Source organism: Nipponia nippon, unplaced genomic scaffold (assembly GCF_047370975.1).
Source record: "Nipponia nippon isolate SJK-2023a ecotype South Korea unplaced genomic scaffold, ASM4737097v1 scaffold_39, whole genome shotgun sequence".
In the NCBI taxonomy this organism is placed as follows: Eukaryota; Metazoa; Chordata; class Aves; order Pelecaniformes; family Threskiornithidae; genus Nipponia; species Nipponia nippon.
In genome coordinates, this window is record NW_028262357.1 from 96,071 (window position 1) to 113,251 (window position 17,181).

At 39.8% G+C, this 17,181-nt stretch overlaps 1 protein-coding gene across 1 annotated transcript in view; it reads right to left on the reverse strand.

Moving 5' to 3' along the window:
* Positions 1-4,439: 4,439 nt before the first annotated feature.
* The window catches only part of SLC1A3 (solute carrier family 1 member 3), a 73,134-nt gene continuing 60,392 nt past the window's right edge, over positions 4,440-17,181 (reverse strand). Inside the window, exons 6-10 of the mRNA XM_087773272.1 lie at positions 15,838-16,133; positions 12,568-12,801; positions 9,839-10,033; positions 8,260-8,394; positions 4,440-6,997 (exon numbers count right to left, since the gene is read on the reverse strand). Coding sequence (XP_087629398.1) covers positions 6,793-6,997; positions 8,260-8,394; positions 9,839-10,033; positions 12,568-12,801; positions 15,838-16,133 — 1,065 coding nt within the window. The 3' untranslated portion in view covers positions 4,440-6,792. The remainder of the gene's footprint in view (positions 6,998-8,259; positions 8,395-9,838; positions 10,034-12,567; positions 12,802-15,837; positions 16,134-17,181) is intronic.

The window sequence follows — 17,181 nt, forward strand, 5'->3', positions numbered from 1 at the left end:
TCTTTGCTTCCCAGTCCTTTATGTCCCTTCATGTTTTTAGAAAGTGAGGAGGGCTGGAAATGTATTTTAAGACAGTGTAAACAAAATTCTCCAAATTCTGACTCTAGGAGTTTGCAATACAATACTTAGTACAATAAGAGTTGGCAGCACTGCTGGTTTACAAAGGAAAAGCTCAGGCCATGGCCAGATGCCACATAGCATTTGCTTCATGAAAGCAGAGAGCAGCTGCATAGCTGATGGATGTGGCCCTGGAAGATCTCATCTGACTCACCTGAATTCTGAAGTAGTTCAGAGATTTTGAGGCAAGTCATCAGCCCACCAGGAAGAAACACAAGGAAGAAAAGTGCAGTGCTCATTCTTTGTTTGTACTCTAAGGGGCTCTGTAACTTGTTGGCTGGTTAGAGTAGTTCAGTTGGGGAACTGGCCTGGGCCAGACTCTGTCTTAGGAGAAAGGAAACTTAAGAAGTTTTTTATGTTCTTCTCTTCATCAGATATACCAAATGCTCTTTGGCCACAGCTGACAGCCTGGATGATATTTTTCAGTTAGGTGTTAATCAAGGGTTCCTGTAGAAAGACTAAATTTGGCCTGACTCTCAAGTCCCTTTAAAGAGCATTATGTCAATGTACTGTCTATATGCATCAATAAGGACAAGGTTTGGCAGGTACAAATTCCAAGTGTGGAAGTCTAGCATTTTCATAGCACCTTGGGAGACATCAGATTACCAAGAGAAAGCCCCTTCAAAGAGAAACAATTGAGACTGGAAGAGAGATTAATAACTCTGTGAAACTCCATTGTGTTTGCAATTCGTGTTAGCAAATTAGCCCATACACCACCATTCCCCCAATATCTGAAAGAATGCTGCAGGAATTGTGCCACACATTTTCCCCAAGACGTCTTCATCTTGCCTGAGAGATGCTCAGACAAAGCACAGACAAATGAAAACAAATATGAAAGAATCGTTATAAGGATGAAGGTATTCACAGCTGAACCTCTTTAAGGCTGTGCTGAACAGAGGACAAGATGAACGAGTATATTCTTTACGTGAATAAATTGGATTACAATAATAATAACATTCTGCAGCGGAAGCAAGTTAAGTGTTGTGCTCAACTGTTTATCAGAGGACTTAATTTTTTTAATTGGAGGGAAAATGTTACTTGTAAAAAACACTTGCCACACGATGGCAGCATAATCCAACGAGACAAAAATTTTGGCTGTCATTGCTGGGAAACATTTTGCAGTTTTTAGGAGGCTGATTGTTAAAGAACCACAGTACATCTGAAAATGAAGCGTTGGCAGCATCTGAATAGCTCTTTTGCACTGTGGAGGCTAAGTGGCACAGTGGATTAGTACCGTAGGCTTTTCCTTCTGGAGACTCAGCCTTACATCCTGGCTTAGCCTGTAAATGAAAGCAAGTTGGGTGGTCTCATCCCAGTCCCCATTTGTGCATATCACAAAACCACCAGGCAATTTGGCATGGCCAGGAGCGGCTGCCTGGGAGAGAAGCGGGATTCGAATAGGAGATGGACTGCAGGTCACGAGCAAGGTGAACTGGCAGATCTGTGAAGGAAGGTTTGTGTAGCACCTGCTCAGACCAAAGGACAGTCACCATGTGTCATCAGTACTAATTTTATTCTAAATATATTTGCATGGCAGTTTATTCCCTGTTAGTGAAGTCCAAGTCAGATCTTTATTTTATCCTTCTCCCTATTGCTACTCATGGGAGTTTTGCCAGTGAAAGGAGCCAGCAAGCACCACAGGATTTGCCCGGTTTTTATTTACTATTCCAATGAACAAATTCATTTAAGTTTTGTTTTGAAGAGAAGGTAGTATAAATTCTTAAATACACCTTAAGTGTGTACAGCGTAGGAGAGAATAGTACAAAGGTCCTATGCACTAGGGGCAAATTCTCAGGGTCTGGATGGTGCACGAGATGTGACCCAGGTGTGTGTCCTTGTGTGTGTCCTTGTACCAGCCTCATTGTACGGGCTCAATGACCCAGCCTCATTGTACGGGATCTCCACAATCTTGATTTCTCTGGAAACAGCCTTGGTTCTAGGGCAATGCTATTGTCCCCATTTTATTGGTCAGCAACCAAAACACAGAAAGCCTGAGTCGTGTCTAGGTTTATGAGGGAGAGTAAGAATACCATTGAGACCAGAATCTGGGTTTATGAAGACCTGCTGCAGGGGAGTTCTTGGAGGGCAAACTGTAAAAATGAAGAGTAAAGCCAAGAGAGAAAGTGGGATAGATGGAGAGAGGAATATGGTACTGCAGAAAATGGGAAACCGTTTGAGGCATTACAAAAAACAGGATGCAGGAAACTAACACAAGTTTAGGAGCAAGAGTAATAGTATCAATATTGGAGAAATATCAGGAAATAGTTTCTTTTTATAATGCTTATCAAATATCAGGAATTTTAAATACCCAGTAGTACAGTGAAGAAAAAATCAAAGCAGTCAAGAGAGCAGAAAAATGTGCAATGTCTGGAGAAAGGAAGTTGTAAAGAGCAAAGAAAAAGCATTAATATAACTAAGTGGAGAATGAAACATTTCATTATACCTGAAAGAGACTGTTCTTTTTTACACAATAAAAGAATTGTTTCATGATGCCCTGGAAGAATTATTCTCCCCAGTTTTTCAGTTCTCTCACTGAAGTGAAAAATCAATTATTTGTGCAGCCCTAGTTGTGTAATGAGGCATGTTGAAAAAAAACTTTGGTTAGAGATGCAAGTGCTCCTGTACTAAAATTTTGGAATTTTAGATACTTCTGGGTATCTTAGAGTCATCTGAGGAGCCAGGTGGGGGAAGAGGAGAAAGGAAAGGGCTCACCATGCAGGATTATATCATCTGACTACAGCTCTCTCTGTTATCAGAAGGGATCTTGCTGCCTCACTGATATTGCAAGTCTGGGTTTTCAGTTTGCCATGGAGGTGTACAAGTCTTTCTCCATCTTACTCCGTGCTTCCAGAGTAGGCCAATCTCTTTAAAAAGATGACACAGAAATCCAGACAGGGAGTGATATATCAGTTCATCTCAGGTTTTTTATCCTGTTCTGGGAAATGGTTGATCACACTAGAAGCAAGTTGATCATATATTGTTCATCACAACTAGCACAACTAGCACACTGTTGATCACACTGGAAGCAAGATATACTCCTCTGTACTATTTCCATTGTAACTTTGTGAAACGGAGGACGTCTTACAGGGTTAGTTGAAAAAAAATGCCCTAAATTTCTTATCAGTTGTGCCTGCGTTGGAACACAAATGTCACTTGTACGATTTCAGTCCTTCAGAAGGGAAAACAGAAATGCTTTCCTGTGCCAGTAGTTGATTTTCCACATGAATGATCACTTTGCTTTATACTGGCCACACACTGTTACAGGGACATAAATTCTTGCCTAAGAAGGACACGGCTGTTTCGTACCCCAACGTCCAAATGAAAACACTGCTGAAAAATTATGGAATACCAGAGATCTTTGTTCTGCATGGGGGCACAGAAGAGTAGGCAAGGCCACTGTGCCAGTAATATCTCCAAGTGATACACTAACCCTCTTTCTTTAGCTCTACCTATCATGACAGTAATTCTAGAAACACAAAGATAGTTACCTGGATGGAGTGAATGAATGTGTAGATAACTAGAAAAAAATTGGGAGAAGTTATGCTCATGCATTTTAGAACACCATGTCTTCTCTGAAATTTATTTTACAAAACTGATTGCATTATATATTGTTTTCACTCAAAATACCACAGACAAACTCATAGAGGTCATTGTCCAGTGGTTTGTTGGTATATGTTCAGGAAGGCAAGACTTCTCCCTGCTGCCTCCATCTGTTCCAACCAACACAACTTTCCAGGTGCAAGTGATTCAGCTCCTGTCTTTTATACCTTCCAGGTCCTTCTGACAAGACATTCATTTCCATTAGATGGTAACTGCTAGCTGAAGTTGTTGCTGAATGAACACTGACACCATCACAAATCACTTCTGTGAGAAAAACAGTGGATTGTCTCAGATGGCTGTAATGTTACGACGCTGAAATACCCCAGTAGATGGGGGTTTTGGATCTTCTAATTATACATCCAAAATGAACTGGCAGCTTTGCAGTAGCTGAATCAAAGAAAATGTAAATGCTTTTTTTTTTTTTTTTTATTTTGCAGATATCAATATGAATTTATATACTTGAATGTGAATGAACTTCAGTAGGATGGACATTGGTTCTTTTAATTTTTAAAGTTCCTCCCTCCCCCCCTTTACTTATTTACTTTTGATCATGAAACTGTAAGCAAGTATTTGAAGTGAGAAAGCCCTGCTATATCAAAGCCTTGCTGTCCAAAATGGCCTGGAATTCCTGAAATCCCATAGTATGAGTTTGTCACCTCTGAGTTTGTGTGAAGCTTCTATTACAGAGCCTTTGAACGAAATTCTAAATCACAAAAAAGCAGTAATGTAAAACTATTTTTATTGAAAATACATCTACAAAGTAATGTTTCTCAGTCCACTCTGGTGCATACCAATGCAGAACCAATGAGGGATGGGGAAGGGAATCTTTCTATAATACCTGATTTCCATAAGAAACAAAGTTAGTATAAAAAAAGATCACATTCTTTGTGACACAATTCATTTTTCTCAGCTGATGTCATAGAAAGACAGCCATTTACATTGTCTTTGCAATGTATTTCCAAACAAAATCTTAACAAAAAATTAAATTGTTATGCCATAAATTCTACAGTTAATGTTTATACACACATTCTGAATACAGTATCTATATAAAAATATCTCTAATTACATATCAGAAAATGCCTGTCTGTATCCTAGATTTGCATTCTCTTTAGCAAAAATCACCCCCCCATACTTGTTTTCTTTCGGTCAGAGATTCATTTAGAGCTCTGTTGGTTTGACTGCTCAATACTCTGTATTAATCCCTGCTCACTGCATTCACTGGAGAGTTCCTGCTTGTATTGTCTGGGCTACTCAACTGGAGAAGATGGGCAGGAGTTTTCAGTCCTAAAAAAAGCAGTCTTGCCTGGGAAAAGATTTGCCTTCAACCAGTATGCTGACATTTTCACTACAGTTACTTGTACACCTTATTTGTGTTCTTTTAGTGACAGAAGCAACATATTGAATGTTTTTTTTAGTGGCAACTGGGACATTGCAAGGGAATCCTTCATTTCCATCATCAGAATATTTTGATAGGGGGAGGGAGAAAGAAGACAACCAAACATTTTAGTAAAAAAGATCACTCAACACTATTGTGCCTGTTGATTAATATTTTTTCATTCCCCCAACTGTAACTGTATTATAAAACTTTCCAGTTTAACCTCTATAATAATACAAGGCAAAAAGAAAAAAATACATAATTTATATTTCTAGAAAAGGGCTTCATCAGGGAATAATATTGAAATGAACAAAAATCCCCACAGGATAACAAGTGCATTGTCTCCCTTTTTCCTTTTGCATTCCCTGAAAGAAACCTACAATATTGCGCTTTAAAATCCTTCCTAATTAAAATTTCAACATTTATTATAGTATTTACTATTTTGCAGTTTATATATTTTTCCTAGTAAAAAGTAAAAAAGCACCCATTAGTTTTATTTTCTAAAGGATTATTTTTTCTTTTTGAGATGCTACTGATAAACACAAAAAGATTTTGAAATTTCACATTGAGATAGGGAGCCTTCATCTCCAGATGGAAAAGTGTAAATCCAGCTAATAGCTCTATAACTTATCAGTGGGTTGACCAAGCATTTGGGAGGTTTCCAATCAGAAAACCTCCTGTTGGTCTCAGGGATTCAGATTTAGAATCCGGTCCCTTCAGGATCTGAGCATCTCACCCTTCTGCAGCTTCTGCAGAAGGCTGGCACTGCTTTCTATTCTTATTATTGCTTATTAAGTAGATAATTGGCGTACCCAGAGCATGCTATGTTTTTTTTCCAAACAGAGATGAGGACACATTTTCTGTCTCAGCCTAGGGCCTTGCTCCTACAAACACACACATATATTGTTCAGCTGAGTTGTGATGTTGAAATTAAGGGGGTAAATCCAGATTGGAGGTACATACATAAATGTTTGCAAGTCAGTGGGAGCTGACTAGGCTAAGTTTTTGTCCTGATCAGCTGAAGGTAATGTGAAAAACTGTGTCTAGATAAAATAACTTTCTCAGAAATATTTCAACTCAGCTGATAAAAGTGGTGATCCTGGGTATTTTTTTCTTTATTTATATATCTTCCCCCTTTTTATCCTTTCAATTAATGTCCTTCTTTTTATTGTCCTGCTAGTATTCGAACAATATAACACTAGAAAAAAAATCAGATAAAAAAGCAAAAATCCTGTTAATTTACTTAGCTGGATGCAGTTATCAAGTTAGAAGTATTGATTGTGTGTTTATAGATGTTAGGAATTTTGCAACAGGTATTTAAAAAAATAAAACCATTTTCAGGCTCTGTTATCTGTTTTTACTTTCCAGTTCATATATATATAAAAAAAAAAAAGGTTCACAGGACAGAGTAACATAGACACTGATTTTTGTTTTTATTTAACTGATAATCTCTCTTTTTTTATCCTCAGTTAGCACATGTCTAGCAGGACCAGTGCTGTTGCCTGTTAATTTTTTTTAAGTGGGAAGCCAACATATACTGTGATCCTGCTAATTTGGAATATATTTTCATTAATTCTTTTCAGTACTAGCATAAAGGGAGAAAACAAGGAATAAGTGAACTTGGTGAATTCAAGATATAAATGGCTGGAAAAAACATGTGTTTTCCACACTTGTAGTGTTGGACTCATGCTTTCTTCACCCTACATCTTGGTTTCACTATCTAATGGTTTCTCACTCTCATTTTCTTGTGAGATCAATTGGTATGGTTTCTTCATTTCATTTTCCTCTATCACAGAATTACCCATTTCAGCATCCCTGTTCTTCAGCTCGTGCCGTGATAAATGTTCAACAATTCCTGCTCCGATGGAGTCTCCCAGGACATTGGTAGTAGTACGGAGACGATCCCTAAGGAGAAATAGTAAGTTACCCTTGATTTCACACCTTGTTCAGGGAAGCATGCAGACTAGCTGTTAAAATGGCCTTTGAATAGCTACTAGATGATTTGGCCATTTTATGTATATTCATTTATCTGAACTGTTAATGCTATGATTTCTTCTACAGAAATTAACAAATATAGTAGGATTTGGAGTCACAAAATGTATTAATACTCATGGCAACTTCACAGCAAGAAACAGCTGTGTGATGAGGATGACAAAGGAAGCATATGGCAGGTGCTTCTCCGTGGCATTCCTATACTCTGGTGGTTTGGGTTTATAGCCTCTGAACATGTAAGCCAATGAGAATCTACCTTGTTAGGGTCATTTCCCTCCTGACCATAAGCTACAGTCAGTAATTTAGGGTGGAATTGTGCTGAAATAATTCAAATTAAACTACAACAATTCAGCCCTCTTAGAGGGCTCTGTCCTGATGTAGGAGGCAGCTTGATGATGGCGCTGTTACTTGATAAGTGTGCACCTTCATAAGTCTGCGGGCATGTGGTTAGATAATCATTTGAAGACATTATGTTCTGATAATAATACGGGCAACTTCTTACAGGGATCACTTGAGAAGACTGAAGGGTAAAAGCCTCTGGAAACTATAACTAATAGGGATAAGACGAAATAGAGGTCAGAGGGAACCTTCTGGCTTTGATTTAGTTCCTGAACCTAAGGGATTTCCCCATATACCTACAGATGTCAGTCTTCTGCAGACAGAGGAATGTAAAAACTGAGGGGCAATACATTGTGGTGGCTGGATAAGAGAGTTACACAACTGTTTTTCATTTCTGTGTCCATGGGGTAGACATATGAATCTTTCCTAGATTAGATAGCCAGCAGGGCTGCAATGAACTCAGTCGGATCTGAACCAGCTCTGAGCCTGATTGATGGAAAGGTTTTCATTGCCATCCTACAAAAAATAGAAGACTAAAGCAATTCCTTGCTAATTTAATTACAGTGTGTCTGAAAGTTTTCTTAGTATCCTAAGGATCCAGGTTTCTAAGTAACCCTTTTGCATACAAGACGAACCATTGTTAAGTAACACCCCTCACCATCTGCTTTAAGAAAATACATTAATCACAAGAAATTGTGGTTCTTTTTAACTTTTCTTTTCAACTGCTTTCCACAGCAAAAGAAGTACACCACTGACTGCAGTATTGCCAGAATTTCCCTGGCTATGGCACTTCTAAATATGGTTTAAGCCCTTAGCAACTCCATAAAAATACTTACAAGAACCAGTCCACTGCAATGATAAGAGTGATATCATCCGTAGGCAAACCTACTGAAGTAAGCACAATGACCATGGTGACCAATCCGGCTTGAGGAATGCCTGCAGCCCCAATACTGGCAGCTGTAGCTGTGATGCTGTGCAAAGAGATGGAAAGAGCAATTAATTGACTTCCATAATAAACTCTCCTTATCATCTGGGAAACATTAAAGACTGATATGAAACAAGAAGGCATTTGTTCACTAGTAAATAAAAAGATGAGCCCTGTCCCTTATCTGGACACTGCAAAGCTGCAGGAGAGTGTGGATCTTAATCCAAAATGTTTACACTAAACCTTTATCCAGAACCCTTGAAACATGATTTTGTTAGGTGGTAAATCCCCTACTAGATGCTAAGGGCCAGACAAAAACATTACAAGCTACACGCCCCCACCCATTGAGCAAACTCCGCAAACTCAAACATGTTAAAATGAAAGCTGAGTAATTTTGTCCTGGCAGATCTAATGCAAGAGCTTTTATTCTATGTCCATCTCACTATAACTTCATGCCAGGTGAAGTATCTGTCCTCCAGCAGCTGGCATTCTGCCATCAGGAAAAAGAAAGCTGCCAGAAACCCTGAATCATACAGTCTAGTAACTTGATAGAAATATGCTTATTCACACCTGGTTTAGGAAGAATTTGTTTTGTCGGGTGATTTGGCAGGGAGCAGCTCTAGTACCAATGAATGTGGAACTATTGCCTCAGAGCGTGAAGGCAGAGTTTTGCCTTCTGTTGATGAATATTGAATTAAGCTGGTGGGTTTTATGGAGAGAAGCACTACTACTTGAAAATCTTCTACATTCCCAGTTCACCATATCTGAACTTTCAGTGTTCCTGTGTGATAAATACGTGTCTCTCTGTCCTACAGTGTCCCCCTCTCCTCTTGCTGACATTTCTTTCTTCTGCACGTGTACCCATCACCCTTTTCTCTTAAGCTGTTTGAGTAAGATAATGAAATTAATTCAGATCAGTTATCATCGAGTGCTACTTAGTGGGTTGTTTGCTGTTCTATTTCAAACATGAAGGCTTGTGTGCTTGAAAACATACCTATCTTCTCCACCTCTATCAGCTGGTGTAATAAAAGGTATTACTGCTCTTTACACAGCTTGCTCTACTTGTATCCTGAGCCCATCAGGACCAGGAAAACACTACCTCTCCTAGCATTAGCACTGTGATGCTTTTATGCTACTGCTTTGTACATGCATTATAAACAACCTGGTACTGATTGTAAGTCTACATCTCCCAACAGCTGCATGAATTCTTAAGAAAGAAAATTTAAAAGTCATTAAAAACTGTTCCTGTTGACTCTGCTAAGTGCAGTGATAGGTGTGTCAAGTTACAGTTTTTTAAAGGTTTACCTAATGGAGAATATGGGCTGGGGGGCCTCTTCTATGCAGAAGATGCAAATCATTATAGTTAGTCAGCTACTGTAGCAGTTCCTGGTTTTAGCTCTAGATGCTTTTGTTTAATCCCGCATATAACAGCAAGAAGGAGTCATCACAAAGGTGCTTTTATTATATGTAGGTAATAATGGCTTCTGTACCTGATTGTGATAATCTGCCCAAAGTTCAGATCAAAGTTGTTAACCTGTGCAATGAAAATTGCAGCCAAAGCCTCATATAAAGCAGTTCCGTCCATATTAATTGTAGCACCAACTGGGAGTACAAATCTTGTAACTCGTTTGTCCACTCCATTTATTTCTTCTAGACACTTAAACGTAACAGGTAGTGTTGCAGAACTGAAATAAAAAGAAAAGAAGGTAATATATGATACAAATTCTACAAAGAGGGAATGAAAAGAGCATCACCCATTGTGACAAGAGAGATTGTTCTGTCATAATTTTTATGTGATCTACCAGAACATTTTTTTAGAAAATGCTGAGTTTAAACATTATTAAAATGATAGAGGTTCTCCTAATGCTCTTGGAAAGGTTTTCCAATGGTTAATTACTGTCACTGTCTATGTAGTCCCTAGTCTGAATGTGTCTAACTTCAGTATTTTGTCACAATTCCCACTTCTCATTTTTTGTGTCATGGAGTTATGATTGAATCATCCCTAAGCATTGTTTTCCGGAAGTTATACAAATTGAGCTATTCAAGCCTTCTGTAAACAGCATGTTTTATTTAGTTGTTGGCTCCCCTGGAAAGGACATTTTGATGGATGATGACATTACTTTACCACTTGTGGGTTAACACCAGTAGGCAGCTAAGCACCACACAGCTTACTTGCCCCCATACCCTGAGTGAGGCAGGCAAAGAAGAAAGGAACAGTAAAAGCAAGAAAACACAGGGGTTGAGATTTAAAAAAAACCCAAAACAAAACAAGTGACATGAAGGTAATCACTTATCACCTCCCACAGGTAGACCAATGCCCAGCCAGTTCCCAAGTAAAATGTGGCTAGCCTCCCTAAAATCCCCTCTTTTCCCTTTTTATTGCTGAGCATGATGTTATATGGCAGGAAATATCTCTTTGGGTAATTTGGTTATCTGCCTGGTTGTGTGCCCTCCCAACCCGTTCCACACCCCTCAGTCTACTCACTGTGAGGGCAGAGTGAGAAACAGAGAAGGCCTTGACACTGTGCAAATATTGTTCGTCAATAACTAGAACATCAGTGTGTGATCAGTGTTGTTTTGGTCACAAATCTAAAACACGGCACCATACAAGCTGCTATGAAGAAAGTTAACTCTGTCCCACCCAGGCCCCATTACACCACTTAATCTTGCTCCCCTGCTGCTACATCCAAATATGATATACATGATAATTTCATATAAAGACCAACCCAACTGAACACTTTGGCTTCATATGCTACAAGAGTGTCCATTCAGCCCACATGATGCCAAGTTCCTTTTCAGAGGCACTGCCTCAGAAGGAAGGATAAAGTGGCCATTTTATAAGAGCTGGCTGGGCTCTTTGTTCATCATGATGTATCTCTAGATCTGATCACATCGAAGTAAAGAGGTTTTTCAAGACCCAGCAATTTAGATTACTCCATCTCAGTCATTGCCAACTACTTAACGGACTTTCATGTCTTTGAAACTTTATCAATATTGATAAAATAAAATACTGATAAAATGTAAAGTAAAGAAGGGCTGTGGAAGATTGTGCTAGAAAATCTCTTTGATGACAGTCAACTTACAGTTAAATTTTAAACAGCTTTTAAATCCACTCACAACATAGTATGCTCTCTTGCATTAATCTAGGCTCTTACACAGAATCTTGAGCAGCGCCTAGTGGAATGTCTTACAGAAGCTGGAACATATCCTCTTAACACTATTACTGTTACTCACCAAGTCTGTAGTTTTGTTTTATTCTCTCTAAAACTATGTTGACTGGCATTAGTTTTATTATCTTCTTTTAAAAATCATTATTACTCCAATTCCCTTTTAGGCATTTCACAAATTTGCAAGGATTGATGTCAAAATGTCAAATGTGAAATTAATTGTCCCTCTCTACCCATTAATATACTGTCATAATTTTTTTTAGTCCTCAAAAGCTTTTTTGGTTATACAAAACTTAATCAGATTCTACATTAATGGTTACAATAGCTTCTCATCCAGATCTTCAAAATAATCCCAAACACCAGGGATTTGAATTTGGTAATACAGAATATCTGACTTAAAACATCTGTCTTTAGGAGGCACTTTTAAAATCTATTCAAATGAAAGGTGTTTTATGAAAGGTCATATAGTATAGAAATGTATATTTGATTACAATAATGTTTCCTTTCATCATAAATGCAAACAGGTTTTTTATTCATGTGATGCACCTATGATTTCATCAACAAAGAGCAAAAGTGGCATTTCTGTTGCAGGTTGTATATCCATCACTGGCTACCAGGATTTTGAGCACAGAATGTCAGCTGCCGATAAGGGCTCTCAAGGTCTCTCAGAATCCCCTCTGAACTTTCCTATTTGCTGCTCCATTTTGCCATGCACATCCTTTGCCAGTTGCATCCTTTTCCAGGAAGCTGTTACAAACTACTTCAAAATCTCAAGCACCAAGACTAATCAAAGTCACAAGGGTTCCGGCCATAGAGTCTGCATCACCAAACAGACTCATTACATCTCTCTTCAGGGATTCTTATAGAAAACAAAGTTCAGGTCAATAAAATCATAATGATTATCCATTGTCTTTATTGGAGAGCAGCAGAACTGAAATGAAGTGCCCAAGTGAATACTTGAATACAGAGTTAACCAATTACATTAGGCAAATTTTTTTCTCAAACCAGTAATATTATAAAAAACAATATGGCCTTAAAATATTGTATTATACCTGGAAGATGTTCCCAAAGCTGTGACTAATGCCTGGATTAAGCCTCCAATAAATACCCAAGGGTTCTTACGAGTGATCAGGAAGTAGAGAAGAGGTAGGACAATGACAGCATGAATTAGCAAACCGATGATAACTGTCACAGTATACATGGCAAGCTGACCACCAATCACGCCCATATCTTCCATCTCAACAATTTTTCCAGCAATCAAGAAGAGGATTCCAAGTGGAGCATACCTGCAAACAAGAAATCAAATCAGTATTGTACTGAACAAAGTAGAAATTCACTCTCTCATCCACACCTTTTGTGTTTATATGTATGCATGAATGTAAGATTTCACTGTTAGGATGACTGCAATTATTCAGAAGCAGTTTAAAAGTTTAACTCTTTGACTCTTAACAGTTCAGCCTGGATTAAACGTCAGCAGTGAGTGTTTCTGATAGGCTCCATTGGATTTAGGATCTGGTAAGGATTTCAAGATGTATGGCATACCTTTCAGACATGTAGGGAGATGAGCTCTCTTTGGAATTCAAGTGTCATTTAAAAGCTAGTTTAGCCAATTCTATTATAATTCTGCCTACATGAATGAAGGCTCTGCCAACATACCTGTAGACTATACCAAGTGTGCAATTCTGGTATCTCACCAGTGCTGTTTCCTATGCTGTTGAGGGAAGGAACCCATACAGAAGGCTGATAACTTTTGATGATTTCAAGCTGCTTCTGGCCATGCCCCATTTTATCCAGTGGAGCACCGGATAAATACTTCAGCATGAAGCCATCTGTATGACAGAGGTTAGCTGCATTGTGGGGCAGCAACAAAGGTGGTATGATCTGCTTTTTCCTATTGGTAAGCACAGCTATAGATGAAGAAAGAGCTAGTGTTGAGCATAAAACTCTAACATAATTCTGCTGCAGCTGGACTTTTGGTAGAGCCTTATTTCTATAAATGTCCACTTGTCTTTTCACAGTAAGTTACCACAGAACAAAATTTATCCAGTGTATCTCAATTGCACTATAAGCTGTCAAATCCATGTAGAAATTTCTCAGAAGCAACAATTCTCATCCACTGCTTTATCATCTTAAGGATGCTTGTAAAGGAGGAGAAAAGATTTTTGCTTCGTAAGATATTTCCTGGCAGAATAGAATTTTAGTTACTGGAAAAATGCTTATTTTTAGTTTTGTATCTAGTGCTGCAACATATGTGTGTGTGCTCTTGGGTAGGCTTTCGGAGTTGATTTGTTTGTTTTCTGTAGTAAAGAAGGCAACAAGACATAATTTCTTTTCATAATTAACCTTCTATCTGACAAATAATGAATCTTCACTGTTGAAAAGACTTCATGGCTAATGTCTGAGGGAGAAGGTATTGGTTTTATTTACCTACTCAACACGATAAAGTAGGAAAATTATGTGTATGTGCAAGCAGTGCAGCTAAAATGCAAGGACATATGTATATGCTACACAGCTGCAGGAGCCAGTTATTTTGGAAACTAATGACAATGAGGTCTTGCTGTGTAGAAATAAGGTTATGGAAGAAGTTTGTCGGTTTCCTTCAGTGAAGACAGATTAGGATATAAGGAAACTTTTATAGCATACTGTTGTGATCTCTATCTTTATGAAGACATAGAATGTCTCTGTATAAGCTTAGCAAGTTCTGCCATAGACCCTGATTTTTCTCATGTCAAAAGTTAAACACACCAGAAGAGTACGTATGTTTGGGCAAATTATTGCCATACAGAATTACAGTTCTTGAGTTCAAGACCCAGGGAACTACAGGCCAGTCAGTCTCACCTCTATGCCCGGCAAGATCATGCAGGAGATCCTCCTGGAAACTAAGCTAAGGCACATTGAAAATAAGGAGGTGATCGGTGACAGCTAACATGGCTTCACTAAGGGCAAATCGTGTCTGACAAATTTGGTGGCCTTCTATGATGGGGTTACAGCGCTGGTGGGTAAGGGAAGAGCAACTGACATCATCTACCTGGACTTGTGAAAAGCATTTGGCACTGTCCCGCACAACATCCTTGTCTCTAAATTGGAGAGACATGGATTCGATAGATGGACCACTGGCGGATAAGGAATTGGCAGGATGGTTGCACTCAACGAGTTGCAGTCAACGGTTCTGTGTCCAAGTGGAGACCAGTGATGAGTGGCATTACTCAGGGGTCGGTATAGGGATTGGTGCTGTTTAACATCTTTGTTGGCGACATGGACAGCGGGATTGAGGGCACCCTCAGCAAGTTTGTTGACGACACCAAGCTGAGTGGTGCAGTCAACATGCTGGAGGGGAGGGATGCCATCCAGAGGGACGTTGACAGGCTTGAGAGGTGTGAATCTCATGAAGTTCAATAAGGCCAAGAGCAAAGTCCTGCACATGGATTCGGGGCAATCCCAAGCACAAATACAGGCTGGGCAGAGAATGGATTGAGAGCAGCTGTGAGGAGAAGGGTGTTGGTTGCTGAGAAGCTCAACATGACCCAGCAATGTGCGCTTCCAGCCCGGAAAACCAACTGTATCCTGGGCTGCATCAAAAGCAGCGTGGCCAGCAGGTCGAGGGAGGAGATTCTCCCCCTCTACTCTGCTCTGGTGAGACCCCACCTGGAGTACTGCGTTCAGCTCTGGGGCCCCCAGCTTAAGAAGGACATGGACCTTCTGGAGTGAGATCCAGAGGGGGGACACAAAGATGATCAGAGGGCTGAAGTACCTCTCCTATGAGGACAGGCTGAGAGAGTTGGGGTTATTCAGCCTGCAGAAGACAAGGCTCCAGGGACACCTTATTGCAGCCTTCCAATACCTGAAGGAGGCCTACAAGAAAGCTGGAGAGGGACTTTTTACAAGGGCATGTAGTGATAGGACAAGGAGTAATGGCTATAAACCGAAAGAGGGTAGATTTAGGTCAGATATAAGGAAGAAATTCTTCACTATGAGGGTGGTGAGGCACTGGAACAGGTTGCCCAGAGAAGCTGTGGATGTCCTATCCCTGGAAGTGTTCAAGGCCAGGCTGGATGGTGCCTTGAGCAACTTGGTCTAGTGGAAGGTGTCTCTGCCCATGGCAGGGGGGTTGGAACTAGATGATCTTTAAGGTCCCTTCCAACCCAAACCACTCTATGATTCTATGATTCTATGATTCTATGATTCATTTATGACAAAAGCTACAAGGTTATTAAGATCTTACTGTCTGACTTCCTGCCAAACAGACTCTTGCTATACAATGCCTGACTGTGGTGAAAAAATAGTTAGTAACTTAAAATGGAATTTATCAAAAAGGTACTTACCACATGATTAGAGCTACCAATCTCATGATAGCCTCATTAAGACTATCAAAGAAGTCTTTTAATGCCTGACCTTGCTCCTTCATGCTTCCAATCACCAGGCCAAAGCTTATTGAGAAAACCACCAAGCCAAGGGCATTCACTCCATTTACAGACCCTGGAACAGGAACTATTTCCTCTTTCATTCGGGTGAGGGTTTCCATTGCTTCTGACACATTGTTTATTATGGAAGCCACTGTGGATGTGTCATTGGATGGAATATCTACTTTAAACATTCTCTTTTCATAGTTAGTTTTGAACTGTTAAAACAAAAATAAAAGAAAGATAGGAATTCTGTAAATTATAGCAATCAAAGCTAAAAATCACACATTAAATTATTAGTTTCTATTGTAGGACATTTGTATTCTTTGTGTAATATTTGTTGGTAAAATGTACTGTGATGCAAGCCTGGCTTTCCTGAAAGCAACAAAAATCCATATTAACTTCAAGAGTTAAATCTTCACCTTTAGCTTCCAGAACTCATTTTCTCATAAATATGTCAAAATCAAAGATGCAAATTTGTCATGCTCATGAGTTTTGTGACAAAACTATTGATTCTTAGTTTGCATTTTTATAAATTCTTATTTTTCCCAACAACATATTTCCAGCTGTTAAATGGCTTGGATAAGTGCACTCTGCACTGGGTTAAAAACTGGCTGGATGGCTGACCCCAGAGAGTGGCGATTAATGGAGTCAAATCCAGTTGGCGGCTGGTCGTGAGTGGTAATCCCCAGGGCTCAGTATTGGGGCTGGTCCTGTTCGATGTCTTTATCAATGATCTGGATGAGGGGATTGAGTGCAGCCTCAGTAAGTTTGCAGATGACACCAAGTTGGGCAGGAGTGTTGATCTGGTGGAGGGTAGGAAGGCCCTACAGAGGGACCTGGACAGGCTGGATCAATGGGCCAGGGCCAATTGTATGAGGTTCAACAAGGTTAAGTGCTGGGTCCTGCACTTGGGTCACAACAACCCCATACAACACTACAGGCTGGGGGAAGAGTGGTTGGAGAGCTGCCTGGCAGAAAAGGACCGGGGGGTGTTGGTTGACAGCCTCCTGAACATGAGCCAACAGTGTGCTCAGGTAGCCAAGAAGGCCAATGGCATCCTGGCTTGTATCAGGAATAGTATGGCCAGCAGGACCAGGGAGGTGATAGTGCCCCTGTATTTGGCACTGGTGAGGCCGCACCTTGAGTACTGTGTTCAGTTTTGGGCCCTTCACTACAAGAAGGGCATTGAGGTGCTGGAGCGTGTCCAGAGGAGGGCAACGAAGCTGGTGAAAGATCTAGAGCACAAGTCTTATGAGGAGCAGC